The sequence below is a fragment of the Podarcis bocagei genome, assembly GCF_964188305.1.
Source record: "Podarcis bocagei genome assembly, chromosome: 12".
In the NCBI taxonomy this organism is placed as follows: Eukaryota; Metazoa; Chordata; class Lepidosauria; order Squamata; family Lacertidae; genus Podarcis; species Podarcis bocagei.
Genome location: NC_138137.1, coordinates 51,974,625 through 51,990,926, shown reverse-complemented (window position 1 = coordinate 51,990,926; position 16,302 = coordinate 51,974,625). Strand labels below are relative to the sequence as shown.

The 16,302-nt window shown below is 43.9% G+C and overlaps 1 protein-coding gene and 1 long non-coding RNA gene across 8 annotated transcripts in view; one reads left to right on the top strand and one right to left on the bottom strand.

Annotated features, from left to right (window-relative positions):
- Positions 1 to 16,302, top strand: part of LOC308569496 (sodium channel protein type 5 subunit alpha-like) — a 223,573-nt gene that overhangs the window by 171,477 nt on the left and 35,794 nt on the right. For all 7 annotated transcript variants that reach the window (XM_081163454.1, XM_081163452.1, XM_081163453.1 and 4 more), the window contains 2 exons: positions 2,752 to 2,906; positions 3,447 to 3,620. In XM_081163454.1, the coding sequence (XP_081019580.1) occupies positions 2,752 to 2,906; positions 3,447 to 3,620 (329 nt within the window). The remainder of the gene's footprint in view (positions 1 to 2,751; positions 2,907 to 3,446; positions 3,621 to 16,302) is intronic.
- Positions 11,982 to 16,302, bottom strand: part of LOC308569793 — a 113,286-nt gene continuing 108,965 nt past the window's right edge. Inside the window, exons 3-4 of the long non-coding RNA XR_014000859.1 lie at positions 14,862 to 14,986; positions 11,982 to 12,071 (exon numbers count right to left, since the gene is read on the bottom strand). This is a non-coding gene — a long non-coding RNA (uncharacterized lncRNA). The remainder of the gene's footprint in view (positions 12,072 to 14,861; positions 14,987 to 16,302) is intronic.

Sequence of the window (16,302 nt, the reverse complement as noted above, 5' to 3'; positions counted from 1 at the left end):
AGCCAGGCCAGCTCTGCCAGCTCTGGCCACAGTTAGCAAATGGATAATCAACTCCTTACACATAATTCCTAATCATTCTCTTCCTAGATGTTTAGAAGAGGGGTGGGTATTATGCTACAATTTGTGTTAATCTCCTTAAATGGAGATCCAGAACTTGTATTCTTTTCCACAATCCCACCAGAGATGTCTATAAGTTCCTACCAGCTGGTATCCCCTCCAACGGTATGGTGATGGTGTAGAATTTATACAGGATAACCTCTGTGGTGTTAAGCACTACCTATGAACCATTTTAAATTCCATTTCTTAGTCTCTAACTGAGATTTACCTAAATGGGGATTTGTTCCATCCTGCCTGCCATTTCTGTCCCTTCAGTTTCAAACTCAAACCTCGCCTTCTGTACCATTCGCTTCTAATAGCAATAAGCAATGGTATAGTCTTGAAATTAAACCCATAGCATTACTATTACAGCCTTTCACCAACCCTTCAAACTCTGAAAGTTTATGTGTTGCCTCTTCTCTTTCCACCTTTAGTGGATCTGCCTCCACAGAAGCCGTGGTACTTGTGTTTCTTCCAGTTTATCCCTCCATGTTAAAAATCATGCAAATAATAGATTCCCTGAGCCCACCACCCTCTTAGTGTGGTTTATGTGATAAAAGAGTGGATGGAAAGGCAATGGAATTAAAGGGGTTGGGACTAGAGCAAGTACAGCCACCTTCTAAGTCAACAGCGAAACACTGTCTGGAGAAAAGAGTGTGATATATGTGGGCTATTTTGGAATTATTGCTATTTTTAAAGAATCGGCTACATATGGGCAGACTACGTGATAAGCATCACATCTCCTTTGGCCCTCTGCTCAAGGCTTAGAATATTTCTATTAAATGTACAATAAGTTGGCCATTTCTAGCCTTTAATTCATTTGCAGATGTTTTTCTCTGATTGAGCTTTCCTGAGCTGTGACAACCTGGAATTATCTTCCACTTGTAGCAGCAGTAAAAGCCTGCTGTTCTAGTATACGCTACGCTCAGCTTGCATGCATGTACACAGACGGAGAGAGATTTTATTGTGATTTAAGTTAGGATTTTTGAATGAAAGCCTAGAGCTGGGTGGGGCGGGGCAGGGGACCTGTCCACTATGAAAAGAAAATGACTGCATTCAACGGAAAGGACTTTAAATGTTCCCTATTGTGGGGGGAGGTGACAGTGTCTGTGTGAATGATAAGGATCGTTTAAATGGCGTCAAAAGTATTACCATCTCTGGAACACATTGCCCAACAGAGCTACAGGGATGCTGGCAATGCTGTACCTGTTGACAATGAGTCACATCGAACATTGTAAGTTGGATGTTATTCACCATTGACAATAAGTATAGGAAGGAGGCAAAGCTGCTGCTTTAGCTCAGGGATGGGGGACCTATGGCCCTTCAGATGCCATTGGACTACAACTCCCAGCTGGCTGAGGCTGATTGGAGTTGGAGTCTAATAACATCTGAAGGGCCACAGGTTCCCCATCCCTGACTTAGCCAGTTAAGGCCTTTTCCCACAATGCCTTTCAATTCTTCATTTTCATCATAGTAGAACTATTCTTTTCTGTATCTTTTTTTTTGCAGAACCAAAGGTTATAAATTGGGTCATAGGAACCATGTATTTCAATAAAAACCATAAAGACTAAAATAGATAGTGTACATAATTCATTTTACCAAGACTATGGATAAGCATAGATTGTTGTTGTTTAGTCGTTTAGTCGTGTCTGACTCTTCGTGACCCCATGGACCAGAGCACGCCAGCCCCTCCTGTCTTCCACTGCCTCCTGCAGTTTGGTCAAACTCATGCTGGTACCTTCGAGAACACTGTCCAACCATCTCGTCCTCTGTCGTCCCCTTCTCCCTGTGCCCTCCATCTTTCCCAACATCAGGGTCTTTTCCAGGGAGTCTTCTCTTCTTATGAGGTGGCCAAAGTATTGGAGCCTCAGCTTCAGGATCTGTCCTTCCAGTGAGCACTCAGGGCTGATTTCCTTCAGAATGGATACGTTTGATCTTCTTGCAGTCCATGGGACTCTCAAGAGTCTCAGTTATTTGTAAACTAGCCATGAGCCCGTTTCCTCCAGGTTGCATCCCACTAATGGGCTTAATGTTACTAGGGGGTAGATTTTTGTTCAACACCAAGAGATAGACAGCAAGAGTGGTTTTACAATGGAAACGCTTGCCTCAAGAAGTAGAAACCCATCTACTGGGGTTGCTCTAGCTCTGGGTTTCTTTCATTGAGTAGGGGGTTGGACCAGATGGCCTACAAGACCCCTTCCATCTGTGTGAGTCTATGAAAGTCTGTAACGAAGTGGAAGATGAACAGAAAGACAGAAATGAACTTCAGTAAACTGAAGGGACTGAAGACTGCATTCATGCACAGTAGCACTCTGTACAAGATTAAGATGTTTAATAATGTTGAGGCGAGTAAGGGGTGACATGGTAGAAGTGCCTAAAATTATGCATGGCATGGAGATAGTGGACAGAGAAAAGTTTTTATCCCTCTTTCGTTGCCCTAGAACTTAGGCACATCCAGTGATGCTGAATGTTGTCAGATTCAGGACAGATAAAAGTGGCCACATTGGGAACAGAACTAGGTGGGCTATTGCACTAGGTGAACCATAGACCTGATCCAGGAGGCCTTGCTTTTGTTTTTAAATTGGGACAAGGGAGAGCCCTCCTAGTAGCTCCTAGCATTAAACAACTCTTTCTGGTCTTCCTTTATCATTTCAGCTTGTGTCCGATTCTTCCCGTGCTGTTCAGTAGACACCACAAAATTTCCTGGCAAGATTTGGTGGAGACTGAGGAAAACGTGCTACCAAATAGTTGAACACAGCTGGTTTGAAACTTTCATCATATTTATGATTCTCCTGAGCAGTGGAGCTCTGGTAAGCTTAAAACTTGTTGTTTTCCCTTACTGCGTTAGACTTTTAAATATGTGTGGTTGTGTGTTGAGAGAAGACATGCCAGCGAAGCTTGCTTTACTTTAAGATTGGATATAAATTTCAGGCATTTATAATCCCCATCTCTAATAAGAAATGAGCATTAATTAGACCCCTGAGTTCTTCTCTGGCTTGGGTTAAATCCAAGCCAGGGAAGAATTCCTGACATCTCTTGTTTAAAGGATCAGTTGGCACGTGATGGGAAGCATCTCTGCCCAAGATCCTAGTGCAACACTGCATATACCCCTCCTCACACACCAGGGTTGCAAATTATCATATTTCTTGCAGAACAAACAGTAGATTCATGAATTCATTGTTTGCCACCATATGGCTACATTGGTCAATTCTGACAGGGTAATAATCAGTATAAATATTCAGTGGCATGTAGTCATTTATTCACAGAGCCTTTTATTAAAGAAAAAGAATTCCCCCCAAAGACAACATCTGGAGAATGTAGCACTCTAATTCACCACTTTTTACTTCCAGGCATTTGAAGACATCTACCTCGACAAGAAAAAGAACATTAAAACCATGTTGGAATATGCTGACAAGATCTTCACTTACATCTTTGTTCTAGAGATGCTTCTGAAATGGGTAGCTTATGGCTTTAAGAAGTACTTCACCAATGCCTGGTGTTGGCTTGATTTCCTCATTGTAGATGTAAGTATTGTGTTTTCCTTCTGGGTCAGTTCATACAGCAATGTGGAATGAGTTCAGTTTTGAACTATGTGAACACAGTTCATAGTTTGAATGTGGATTGAGTTACATTTGGGTCCTATGAAGGACAGCTTAAAATGCACTTGTGGCATTAGGCTTTTTTAAAAAGTATAAAGTGAAATGATAGAATTTGCCATTATTTTCACTGTAAAATGAAATCTATAGATGTGAGAGGTAAAGGGATCATTCAGTGGTGACATCTGAGCTGAGAGCCCTTAGCAAAACTCCCATAGAATACCAGACTGTGGGACAGTGGTGATTTGTGATAGCAGTCCCCCTTCACCGCATTCACAAGAAACCATTCAAAGTTGATATTTCTGCCAAACTCAAAGTACAGGAATTTTAAATGTATATGGCCACCTCATGCTTTAAGGATTCTCAGCAAGGTAAAAGAAAGGGACACTGTTGTACCAGAACTTCTGAAGAGGGCATATGGAGCAATGGTTTCAAATTTGAGGGAGCTTATTTAGGCTGGTTCTTAGGAAATGCTTCCATCCTAACCATAAAGCTGTTTGGGTGATGAAACTCACCAGGGCATCTCTGTGGCAGGGAAGGTTGGGGTCAAAATAAACATCTTACACAATACCATACATACAGTGACTTCGCCTTCCGTGATTCATTTAATTTATCCACCATTCCTGCATATTTTACTATAGCCATTTTATTCAGTTCTCCTATCTTATATCACTCAAGTGTTTATTATACTGTTGAATTTTCCTTAATGCTGCCTGTGTTTTCACAATTATTTTCCATATATTCAGCAAAGATTTTCCACTCCTCTTTAAATACATCTTCTTCTTGCTCTCTTATTCTTTACATTAGACCATCTAGTTCCACATATTCTATCATCTTAAATTGCTAATCCTCCTTAGTTGGAACCTCCCACACTTTCCACTTTGGGGCTATCAAAACTTGGGCCGCCGTTGTTGCATATATAAATAAGTTTTTCTGACACCTAGGAACCTCTGTCTGAATGATTCCTAGCAAAAATGCCTCCGGTCTTTTGGGGAAGGTTGTTTTAAGCATTTTTTTCATCTTATTATAAATCATTTCCCAATATTCTTTAACCTTTTTACGTGCCCACCACATATGAAAAAAGTTCCCTCCATTTCTTTACACTTCCAACACAAATCTGATTCTACTTTATACATCTTAGCCAGTCTTCTCAGGCAGAGATTTCTGCCTCAAAAGGCCTTTAATCACTCTGGGGGTTTTAAACCAAGGTTCTCCCAATGTCTTTTTTGGTACAAATGTTGCCTTTGTAACTCTATTTCACGTGCCCTCCCCAGAATCCCTGACCAGATTTTGACTTCAGAGCCTGGAGATTCTATGGACTCTGGGCACATCTAGAGATTCCATGACAAGTTATGGGCCCAAGAGAATGGTATTGGGGGAAGAGCAGGCATCCCTTAAAAGATCTCAAGGCACAGGTGGGTCCCCTCCCCCAAGCAAGGGCTCCTCGTGTTCACTCTTGGTTTGGTTCTTCTCTTTCCCAGCTTCTCTCCTCACTGTGTTCCCAACAGTTGCGGCTCCCAGTGCTGTGGCTGTGACAAGGATGTTGAAGGAATCAGGGCACAAACGTTCCTTCCTCCCAACTGCCTGCCACTCATGCAGTTCACACACTGCTTGGATATGTGGCCCTGGTAGCAGTGTGGCATTCCTTTTTCATGTCCCTTGCAAGTTCTTAGCTATCCAATCAGTCCTGCTGTCAGCACGTGGCATTCTCCTTCAGCTGCCCGAGTCCCCTACATCTCATCAGGGCCCACGGCTGATGTTCGCCTGGGACCCCTTTTAAAATCAAACCCAGAAGATAAGGGCCAAGGACGAAACAGGATGATGCAGCAGTCGCCTATTACAAGGCATGACATTCTGCAGAAAACAGAACAGTGGAAACATTTGAGGCTGGCAGCCACGTCTTCCTGCAGCTGCAAGCATACCCCAGCACCCCAGGACTGCCTTGGGGGGGCACTTAGCTTACTCTTTGCTGCAATCAATGCTCACAAAGTGTTAGACATTGCTCCTGCTGTTAGGAAGAGGGTTGTTGAGCTATCAGAAGAATGGTGCCTTGCATACTGCACAGCTTTGCAATAGTGTGTGGGCCATTGGGGCTGCTGAGTTGTAAACTGTTTCTGCAGCCATCACATTACTAAGTTGGGTTTCATTGGTTTTAGGCCGTTGCATAATAATTACCCATTTGTCACCAGCCATGAAAAGCCCGGATTTTCTACATCTCTCTTAATTCTAGAACCAGGGGCTGACCATCCAATGAAGGTGAAATGTGGGAGGTTTCAGATAGACACAGGGAAGGACTTCTTTGCACAATGCGTTTAGTACTATGGGATTTGCCAGCACAAGCTATGGTGATGGCCACAAGCTTCAATGGTTTTAAAAAGGGACTAGACAGATTCCTGAAGGAATACTAGTTATGGTAGTTGCATATAATCTTGCATGTCAGTGGTCTAAACCACTGAGCCTCTTGGGCTTGCTGATGAGGTCAGCGGTTCAAAACCCTGCAACAGAGTGAGCTCCCATTGCTCTGTCCCAGCTTCTGCCAACCTAGCAGTTTGAAAGCACACCAGTGCAAGTAGATAAATAGGTACCACTGTGGCGGGAAGGTAAACGGCGTTTTCGTGCAATCTGGTTTCCATCACGGTGTTCCATTGTGTCAGAAGTGGTTTAGTCATACTGGCCACATGACTCAGAAAGCTGTCTGTGGACAAACGCCGGCTTTCTCGGCTTGAAGTAAGATGAGCGCTGCACCCCACAGTCACCTTTGACTAGACTTAACTGTCCAGGGGTCCTTTACTTTTTCACCTTTGCCTCTGGACACCAGTTGCTGAGGAGCACTAGGGTGGACGGCGGTGGCACTCCTGTCTTACTAGGGGGCTGCTTCCCACAGCAGTCTGCTTGGCCATTGTGGGAACAGGATCCTGGACTAGATAAGCCTTTGGTCTGATCCAGCAGGGCTTTTCTTGTGTTCTTAGGTAGGTTTGCTTAGCAAATATTGGACAAGGCCCTTCTGTAGGTCACACATCTCTCATTTCCGTAGGAAGAGGCTTATTTACACAATCCATGGCATTTGTAGATGCTGCAGACTAATTATGATGTCATTGTTACCTATACACACCATTTACAGACCAGGTATTCTCCAGACTCAACTGGTCAACGTCCACCTCCTGTGCAAATGTCTTCCATTGGGTGCTGCCCATCTATTTCCTGCTCATTTATATTCTGCTTTGTCCTTAATATCTTATGTGGTACAGGTAATATTGTTCTCCTCCTTCCAGTCTCCCTATTAATATTTTAATTTACCTAAATTTAGAAACATGGGCACTCCTCCCTCTCACCTTTTGATACCGAGAACCACTTTATTTTGGACAGAGTTCCTATTTAAAAAAAAAGAAAAAAGAAATTCTGAGCAACATACAACGTCACACTTAGCACTTGTGGCTTTTCAAGTGTTGAGAGTAGTGCTTAGATGAAATATGAACCATAACGCATGAGGAGACGTTTCAGTGATTTGAGTAGAATGGAGGAAAAATTTCAGTGAGGTGGACCTACCTTCTGGCTCGAACAGAGTCCCCTTTTAGTGGTTGTTGCCTGCAGCTGAGAATTTTTTTTTACTTAAAAGTCAAACTAAACACAAGGTGGGCATTCTGTCCCCTACTATGGAGAGGGGCCAATTTGCATTGCAGTGCAGAGGGAAGATCTAACACATTGCTTGCACCAATTCCCTGATTTCAATAGCTTCCCCTCCCCAAACCTGCAAACAGTGGTGGATGAAGCACGAAGACTTAAATGTCTATGACCATTAAATGTTCCCCTCTGCAGCTTTTTGCCTCTCTCTTTTTTTGAAAGCTGGAGATTTGATTTGGGGCTATTGCATAGTGGCAAATAGATAGATTCCCTTTTCCACAGGCCCAGTTAAAATTGTGGGGGCCATGTGGCTGCTTTTTGTAAAAGCAAAAAAAGAGAGAGAGTTCAAATGAAGGAACTTTTCCATCATGTGCGGTTTTACCCTGAAATCTAAAAACAAGATCAGCAACTTAAAAGGGCAGGGAATCCAATTCGTTTTTAAAGCCAGTGCTTGGGGGCATTCCTCCCCCTACTTCCTCACCCACTACTTACCCAGCTCTGTGGCAAGTCTTTGACACTGATTTCTACATGTGGCGCAGTAAAAACCATTTCATCATTGTGGATTATTGAAGCAGATTCTCGCTTGCTCCCATAATCCATCAACTAAAGACTATTTTTGTCCAGTAGAGAATCCCTGAAGGATGATCTCTGATAATGGGCTCCAATGTATCTCAAAGCAATGTGCCTCTTTCGCAAAAAGCAAAAGAACCAAAACTTGAAAAAGCTGTGTAAAAAATTGCATATTATCTGTGCAGCCCATGCACCATAACCAGCAAAACCATGTATGAGATAAAACAAAGCAATTTCTGACAACAGGCGTTCCATCACTTTCTTCTGACCATCTTGCCCAAAGTCAGCTCTCTTGCTGAGTGCCTTTATTTCATATTCCTGGAATTGAGCTTGTAAATAGGTTGCTGAGCAAGAATATGTCATGTCACCGCATCTTTTCAAAAGGCGACTTCAAATATTAGCTCCATTATCATAATAGTCCATTGCACTTCAGAAAGTTTTGCCTAGTAACTTGGGCTCTGGATTTTCATGGTCTCATTTCCTTCTTCTCTCATCTCTCTCTCTGTACGTTCCACCCTTAATCTTTCCATGCTAGCTGCCAAACTTCAGGTGCACTTCCCAATTTTCTTTCAAACATGCCAGTTCTCCCTCAGTCGAAAATCACAGTGGAGGCCTGCAGACTTGAAACATTTGCACCCAGGCATGGATTTGCTTCCTTTCCCACACTCTTCTCAGACATCTCATGTGATTTATACTAATCACACCAGCAGCATCGGCTGCATAAAAATCCTAACATCATGCATTGTGTTGCACTGTATGATACTAAAGTTACCATAGCCAATACTGTTGTTACTTCCATTTACTCAAATTTAACTTTCCTCTGTTCTCCCCTGCAGCCTCCCCCACCTCTAAATCTGATCCAGAGGGTTGGAGGATTCTGCAGAACAAAATTTAAGTTTGCACAGGGAGAGGAAGGGAAAGTCTCATTGTGCTAATAAAAGTTTGCACACACAGCGTTGGACAACCCTTGTAGCTGTAAGCCGTGATCACCTGCCACCTTTTTTTTAAGGTGTACATCAAAAGTTTTTCACATGTGCACCTGTGAATGTGATAAACAGGGTGCTTCAAAAACACATGTATCATACAAGTCCATTATTAGGAGAGTCATGGTCAGCTTTGATCCCCTGTTGAAGGCACAGAGAGCTACCATTGCTGCTTTGGTGGGGCTGTAACTGTGCCAACCATACTGATTCTGCTATTCCATGTGGACTGGTGTCAATCAGCATGGTGTGGCCACCCAGGTTGTGTATTTACTGCAAGCGCTTGGTGAAACCCAGTCAACGATCTTCTACTTCATCTGTAATCAGCCCTAGGCAGAGGAAACCCTCAGTGGTCCCATGAATTTGGGGCAGTGGTTCTGGGTCATGAATGGTTCTAGAACAACAATGTGGCTCTAGAGGAGAAGTGGGGAACTAGATCTCGCCAGATCACTCTAATAGTTGGATGGGCCTGTCCACCTGTCAGTCACCTGACATTCTTTGACACCAGGTGAGTCAAAGGTCAAGGTGTGGCTGCAAAGGAGGGTTCTTCTTTCACAGCCCCATCTCTTCCTTCGCATCCCTGGCTTGCCTATGGATTATTCCTTTGTAGCCAAAAGTCACCACTTTCCACAGGATGACAGGAAGAGATACCAAATCCAAAAAGTGCAGACTTTCGGCTGCAGAGTAAGGCTCGAGAGCGGACCTTGTGTGCTCATGCTTTGCAGCTGCAGCTAGAATTCAAGCCAGGGATGCAAATAAAGATTCTTCCTTGAACTTTCCCTTGCCCTACAAAATACGAAGTCCGCCCCAGGAAAGGTGGCCGTGGTTTGCTCAAAATGAAATTTCTGAGGCCTGGAGGGCCTAGCTAGTTTCCTCATAGCTGTTCTAGAGCAATAGTGTTTCTAGGGCACAACTCTGCATGCACATCATTTGTCACAGGCAGCAAAGCTCTTCCCTCTCTTTGTGTTTGTGGTGTGTGTGTGTGTGTGTGTGTATGCTCTGCCGCTTTCTCAAATGGTTTCCTGGAAAGCTATGCCTCTTCCAGGATTTCCCCATTAAGTGTAGAATGTCTGGCTGCAATACAAGTTTAACAAAATGCACACACGTCTGGGCCAAAAGAGAGAGAGAAAGAGAGAGTCTTCTATACAACGCTTGAGTGGCTAGCAGGTTAACAACATCTCATTCAAGAATTAGACTGAGTGCCAGCCTTCTGCCAAATCGGCTTGAAAAAGAAGTTGCCGTATGGAGTAGATGCATTGATGTCTCCTAATGACTTTTAATTGTTTTCTGGATTTCTTTCCCATGTTGATTAGCAAGATGGAGGTTTGTGTTGCCTTGGCAGTAATTGCGCAATCTGCTGTAATCAGTTGTTCCCAAACAGCCACCACCAGACTCAAATCGTATGTTGTTGTTTCTAAAAGTCTTTTATGCGAAGGTAGTGGATTTCCAATGCATTTTTGTTATAAGAGAAACAGCAGATTGCTTCAAGAACAATGTGGCACTGGATCTAGCAATAGGAATGGTGCCAGCTCCGGTGGAGAAGCCTTTAGCAAGTTAAGGAAGCCCACAGAGTTTGTCTAAACATATAGCCTTTTTTTGCCTTCCTTCTCAGTTGATGTTAGGGCTGATGTGTGGCCACCACAAAAAACCTCAGCAATCAGACATGTCCTCGCTAATGTTTAACAATTCAAAATGTGTGATGATGTGACACGGTAAAAAACCATTGTATTGATTTGGTCCCCAGTGAACTTTATTGGCTGCTACTTGGGGGGATGGGGAAATGTATCATTCAACAATGCCAAAAAAAAAAATCATTGGCTTATAGTGAGTGAATGAGTAGCTTGGAATTGGAAGATATCCCACCACCCACCATCTCTTTAATTAACACATAACTAGCATTGCTAAAAGAGGAGAAATAAAATGTGCAGGAATCCTACTGGTAAATAAAACATGCTGTTTATTTATAGTTGCTTCATATGGACAAGGATGGCTTTGGAGTCTGAGCCTAAATCATGTGAGCTACTTTTATGGCTGCCTTGTGCAGGATGAGAGAGTGAGAGCGTGCAGGAGGAAGGGGCAGAGCTTGGGTGTTTAGTGGGAAACCACAAAGTGTGTTTCCCCTGACTATCTCTTCGTCTCAACCCTGCCCTCTACTGACCGGAGGAATGCAAGCAGCCATGTCACATGTTTTAACCGCTATCATCCGCCTATCTGTTTATTAAGTTAAACACATTTATAAGCCATTTAATGTTTTAAAAATCTCTTAAGCATTGCATAATATAAAAATAGGCTACTTAATTAAAACAAAAATACAGCATAGAATGGTAATATAAAAGCATATGAAAACCGATAAAACAGGAATTCAAGCACACAAAACAGACTCAGGGAACACCTGGGGCAAAGGAAGACTTTGGTAATATGGTGCCCTGAACGAAGACAAGATTTGGCGCCCCACTAACTTTGGGTAAGGTAAAGGTAAAGGTAAAGGGACCCCTGACCATTAGGTCCAGTCATGATTGATCTGCAGTTGCGGCGCTCATCTTGCTTTATTGGTTGAGGGAGCCGGCGTACAGCTTCCGGGTCATGTGGTCAGCAGGACTAAGCTGCTTCTGGCGAACCAGCAGCGCACGGAAACACTGTTCACCTTCCCGCCAGAGTGGTACCTGTTTATCTACTTGCACTTTGACGTGCTTTCGAACTGCTAGGTTGGCAGGACCTGGGACCGATCAACAAGTGCTCACCCCATCATGGGGATTCGAACTGCCGACCTTCTGATAGGCAAGTCCTAGGCTCTGTGGTTTAACCCACAGCGCCACCCGTGTCCCCCAACTTTGGGTAGGTACCTGTAAAATATAGGTTTATTAATATTATTACTTTGTGCCTCCTCGGCTCAGCGCCCTGTGCAGAAGAACTACCTGCTCTGCCCTAAATCCAGCACTGCCTGGGCAAAAGGGCTAGGTATATTGCTTTACAAGATACCTGAAGCAACTGATAGCAGAGGGAACGGCACTCCACAGTACAGAGGGAGTAGCAGGAAATGCCCATTTCCACATCACCGCCCTATGATATTCTTTAGGGCGGTGACACGAGCTGAATTTCCCCAGGTGATCCCATTGATCTTTCAGGTCTTTACAGGGGCAAGTGGTCTTTCTGACATTTACTTGAAAGCATTATGAGTCAGGTTTTCTACAGTCATACCCAAAGTGACCTGTGAGCGAAAGAGCAAAAAAAAACCCCAAAAAACCCACACACACACACACACACACACACACACACACACACTCAACAATTAAAATAAATAAATAAAACAGCAACCAGTTACAGATGCAAGCATCAATAAAAGCAAGCAAGTGAGAAAGACAGCAACTACAAAAGCATAAAATGGTAAAAAACAGGGAAATAAGTCTCATTGAATGAAAACAAGTTTTAATTTGGTTCCTAGGTATCTTTTTTATTTGTTTATTGCATCTATGGGACACTTCATGAAATAAATTCGCTATGCATTGTTGACGTAAAAACGTAATAACATTGTGGTACGGAAGTAAACATAAGAGATTCCCAGCATAAAAGCCCAAATACCTGTACAATAAAGCAGTATACATCACATTAATGAAGGCTTCTCCTGAATCTATTTATGAGAGGGTATTCTAAGAATGAGGCCCTACCACTGTAAGCATCCCCTCCCCAAGAGCTGCTTCGTGGGACATCTTCAGAAGAAAAGGCTCAGGAGTAAAACCTTGTCAAATCCAGCATGGAGTCCCTAAGGCAGTTGGGTGGCGCCTTGCATGCCTCCTTCTGGCAACTTCTGCAGCCAAGCTGGTGCCAAACGTCTTGCTCTGCTTTCCTTTGGACCACATCGGTGAGGCCAAGAGGAAGGTCTTGTTAGATAGATAGATAATTTATTATGGTTGGAGCCCAGCTTATAAAACACACTTGGGGGTACAATCCCAGAAGGAAAGCAAACATTTAAAACAATGTACAACAATAAATTTAAAATTTATAAATGTGATAAGTGTATAGACACTTAAAACTTTAAGATAAGCTACCACAGAGAGAGGACCCAGAGTCACCCAAGGAACCGAGTTTGGGGATTTTAACGAACTAGTTTGGGTTAGGGGATGGTCTGCGCCTACAGATCTGTACACAGAATCTGGCGATCATCTGGGTCATCTTATGATCTTTGTCTAACAGGAAAAGGTCAAATTTTTGCTTTTCCGGGAGGTCAGCGAGCCCCACCAGCAGGGGATCAATGGTCTCACTACGTCCCTCTTCATAAAAGGAACATCTAAAGAACAAGTGCTCTGGGCTTCCTATATCCCCCAATGAACAGGCACAAAGTCTCTGAGCATATGGGACTTTTTTAAGGGATCCTTCCAGGATCGGCGAGGGCAGAGCCGAGCTTCTGGCGAGTGTAAAAGCCCTTCTTGTATTTTTGGATATGAGAAAGAAGAGATATGCCGCCGGTGCAGCTCTATATCTCTCGATTTCTCCATTTTTATAGTTGGGGCACCTTGTGCAGTCCTGTTGTCTCTCGGTGAGGGTCTTGTTGTCTGGGCAGCCCAGGACCTCCATAAACACTGCCCAGGCTTGTGCCCCAAGGAGGTCCCTTTGGTGCTGCTGATGCAGTGTTTTGACTTCTCCCCCAAAGGCACACTCCATCGTCATAGAATCATAGAATCATAGAGTTGGAAGAGACCACAAGGGCCATCGAGTCCAACCCCCTGCCAAGCAGGAAACACCATCAGAGCACTCCTGACATATGGTTGTCAAGCCTCTGCTTGAAGACCTCCAAAGAAGGAGACTCCACCACACTCCTTGGCAGCAAATTCCACTGTCGAACAGCTCTTACTGTCAGGAAGTTCTTCCTAATGTTTAGGTGGAATCTTCTTTCTTGTAGTTTGGATCCATTGCTCCATGTCCGCTTCTCTGGAGCAGCAGAAAACAACTTTTCTCCCTCCTCTATGTGACATCCTTTTATATATTTGAACATGGCTATCATATCACCCCTTAACCTCCTCTTCTCCAGGCTAAACATGCCCAGCTCCCTTAGCCGTTCCTCATAAGGCATCGTTTCCAGGCCTTTGACCATTTTTCCAGGCCTTTGACCATTGTCTCTCAAGAGAGATGAATGCCAACCACAACAATATGCAAATAATAGGGGAAAGTTCACACATGCCTACAGTTTGTCATAGGTGGAGGAATAGGGTGTGTGTGTGTGTGTGTGAGAGAGAGAGAGAGAGAGAGAGAGAGAGAGAGAGAGAGAGAGAGAGAGAAGAGAAAAGAGAAGGCCCACTGAACGTTCAGAAACATCCCACACCATTTGGTGGGTCACAAACAATATATGTATGATATAACTTGGAAGCAGGAAGAATACAGCGAATAATGTTGCGTCTCTCAGTCAGACAATGCAGCTTTGCTACCAAAAGAGCAAATTCACAGTCAGTGACACTAAAAGAAGCATTTTACTAATTAGCCTCCAGGCAGTACATGTTTCCTGCCAAGAAGTTGTTAACACCAGGTGATTCAACGGAATCTGAAACTACTCTAGAAAGTGCTTAGTTTCAACATTTACATACTTAGCTCGTTCCCTGTCACAGCTGATTAGTAATAGTATTGTTTGGTCTACTTTGCTAAAGATTCTTGATCTGCATATTTTCAGTCGATTCAGAGAGATTTTGGTAAGCGTTAGAATCAGCGCTTCCAGCGCTTCCGCAGGATTTAATTGCCTGGGGCTCACTTCGTGTCTGTATTGAAGGCCCATCACTGCCTCCATCCTCAACACCAAATAGGGGGAAGGCGGATGGCTATTATTTTTTTATTATTACTACTATTAAATTTATTACACACCCTTCATTAGCAGTTCCCAGGGCGGGTTACAACAATGAAACATTAAAAACAGTCAAAACAAATTACAGTCACAGGAATAGGGTGGGCCCTTCAGGTGTCAAAGGCCGGGTGAAGAGGTATGCTTTAAGCATTCGCTAAAAGTTAGATGTACCTCTGTGAGGAGGGAATTTCGCAGCTGAGGGCCTGCCACGGAGAAGGCCACCACCACTGTGAACTTCTGAGGGAGGTGGAGCTACCAAGAGGGCGTCCTCAGCTGATCTTGACACCCATGAGGGTCTGTAAGGAAGGAAGCGATATCTCAGGTTTGTAGTACATTCAGTGTGTTTTTTCTGAGGGGACGCAGAGGTACGCATCCCCTAAACATTTTGTGAATCTTAAGTTTGGCCTCATTGAGGGGCAGTATTTCAATATGAGTAGGAAAATGAGAGTACCCCTAAACATTTTTTTAGGAAAAAAGCACTGAGTACAGTCGTACCTTGGAAGTCAAATGGAATCCATTCTGGAAGTCCATTCAACTTCCAAAATGTTCAGAAACCTAAGCACGGCTTCTGATTGGCTGCAGGAAGCTCCTGCAGCCAATCAGAAGCTGCAGAAGCCCCGTCAGACGTTCGGCTTCCAAAAATAGTTCGCAGACCAGAACAGTCACTTCAGGGTTTGCGGCATTCAGGAGCCGAAACGTTCAAGAAATAAGCTGTTCAAAAACCAAGGTACGACTGCACATATTTGTAGTACAAAATGCTATAGAAAACCGATTCCAACAGAAGGCCTCATGACGGAGGAGACACATAGGCAAAAGATGGATGTGGAGGGAAAGTTGAAGGAGGGAAATGCTCAGCCCCTGAGGTTCCATGGCTCTTTAGGGCCACATCCACACCTTCCATTGAAATCACATGGCTTCCCCCAAAGAATCCTGTGTATGTTAGTGTGTTAAGGGTGCTGGAAATCATAGCTCTGAAAGGGGGTAAACTAGAGTCCCCTTGATTCCGGGGGGGGGGGGATCTGCTTTAAATGCGGTTTAAAAGTACAGGGGTGGACATGATCTAGCTCTGTGACCTGAGCTGTCACTTCCGATGGCTCTCCCAGGCACAATGTTCCAATTGCTGCATCTTCCCTTGGACGCAGATCTGAACGAACAGGGGACGGTCAATAATTGCCGACAAACACAGCACTGATGGAAATGCTCTGGTTTGTCCGGATGCCAAAAGGTATTGAGTTTTTGCTTGAGTGGATACCCAGCAACCGGTTTCCCCCAAAGCTTAACATTAAGTCACCAGCCGTGATGAGCTAAAAATGTCTGCAGCCAATGAGAGCATGAAACAGGTGGGGCCAGGATATCTATAAACGCTGAGGATTACGGGAGGGCTCAGTGTGGTGGAAGCGAGGGTAAGGGGGGCTGAGGACAGCCTGCATATTTTTGGCCTGAATTCGCCTTGCGTGCCCTCTTCTCCGAGGCTGGGTGTCACATAATGCCACATATCTGCAGCCATACCCCTGGGACAAATGCTAGGAAGTCTTTAATGATGTTTGAGCTTATCTTTCACTTGGCTCCGAACTGAAATGAACGTGGGTCTGGAACAACAACAACAACATGG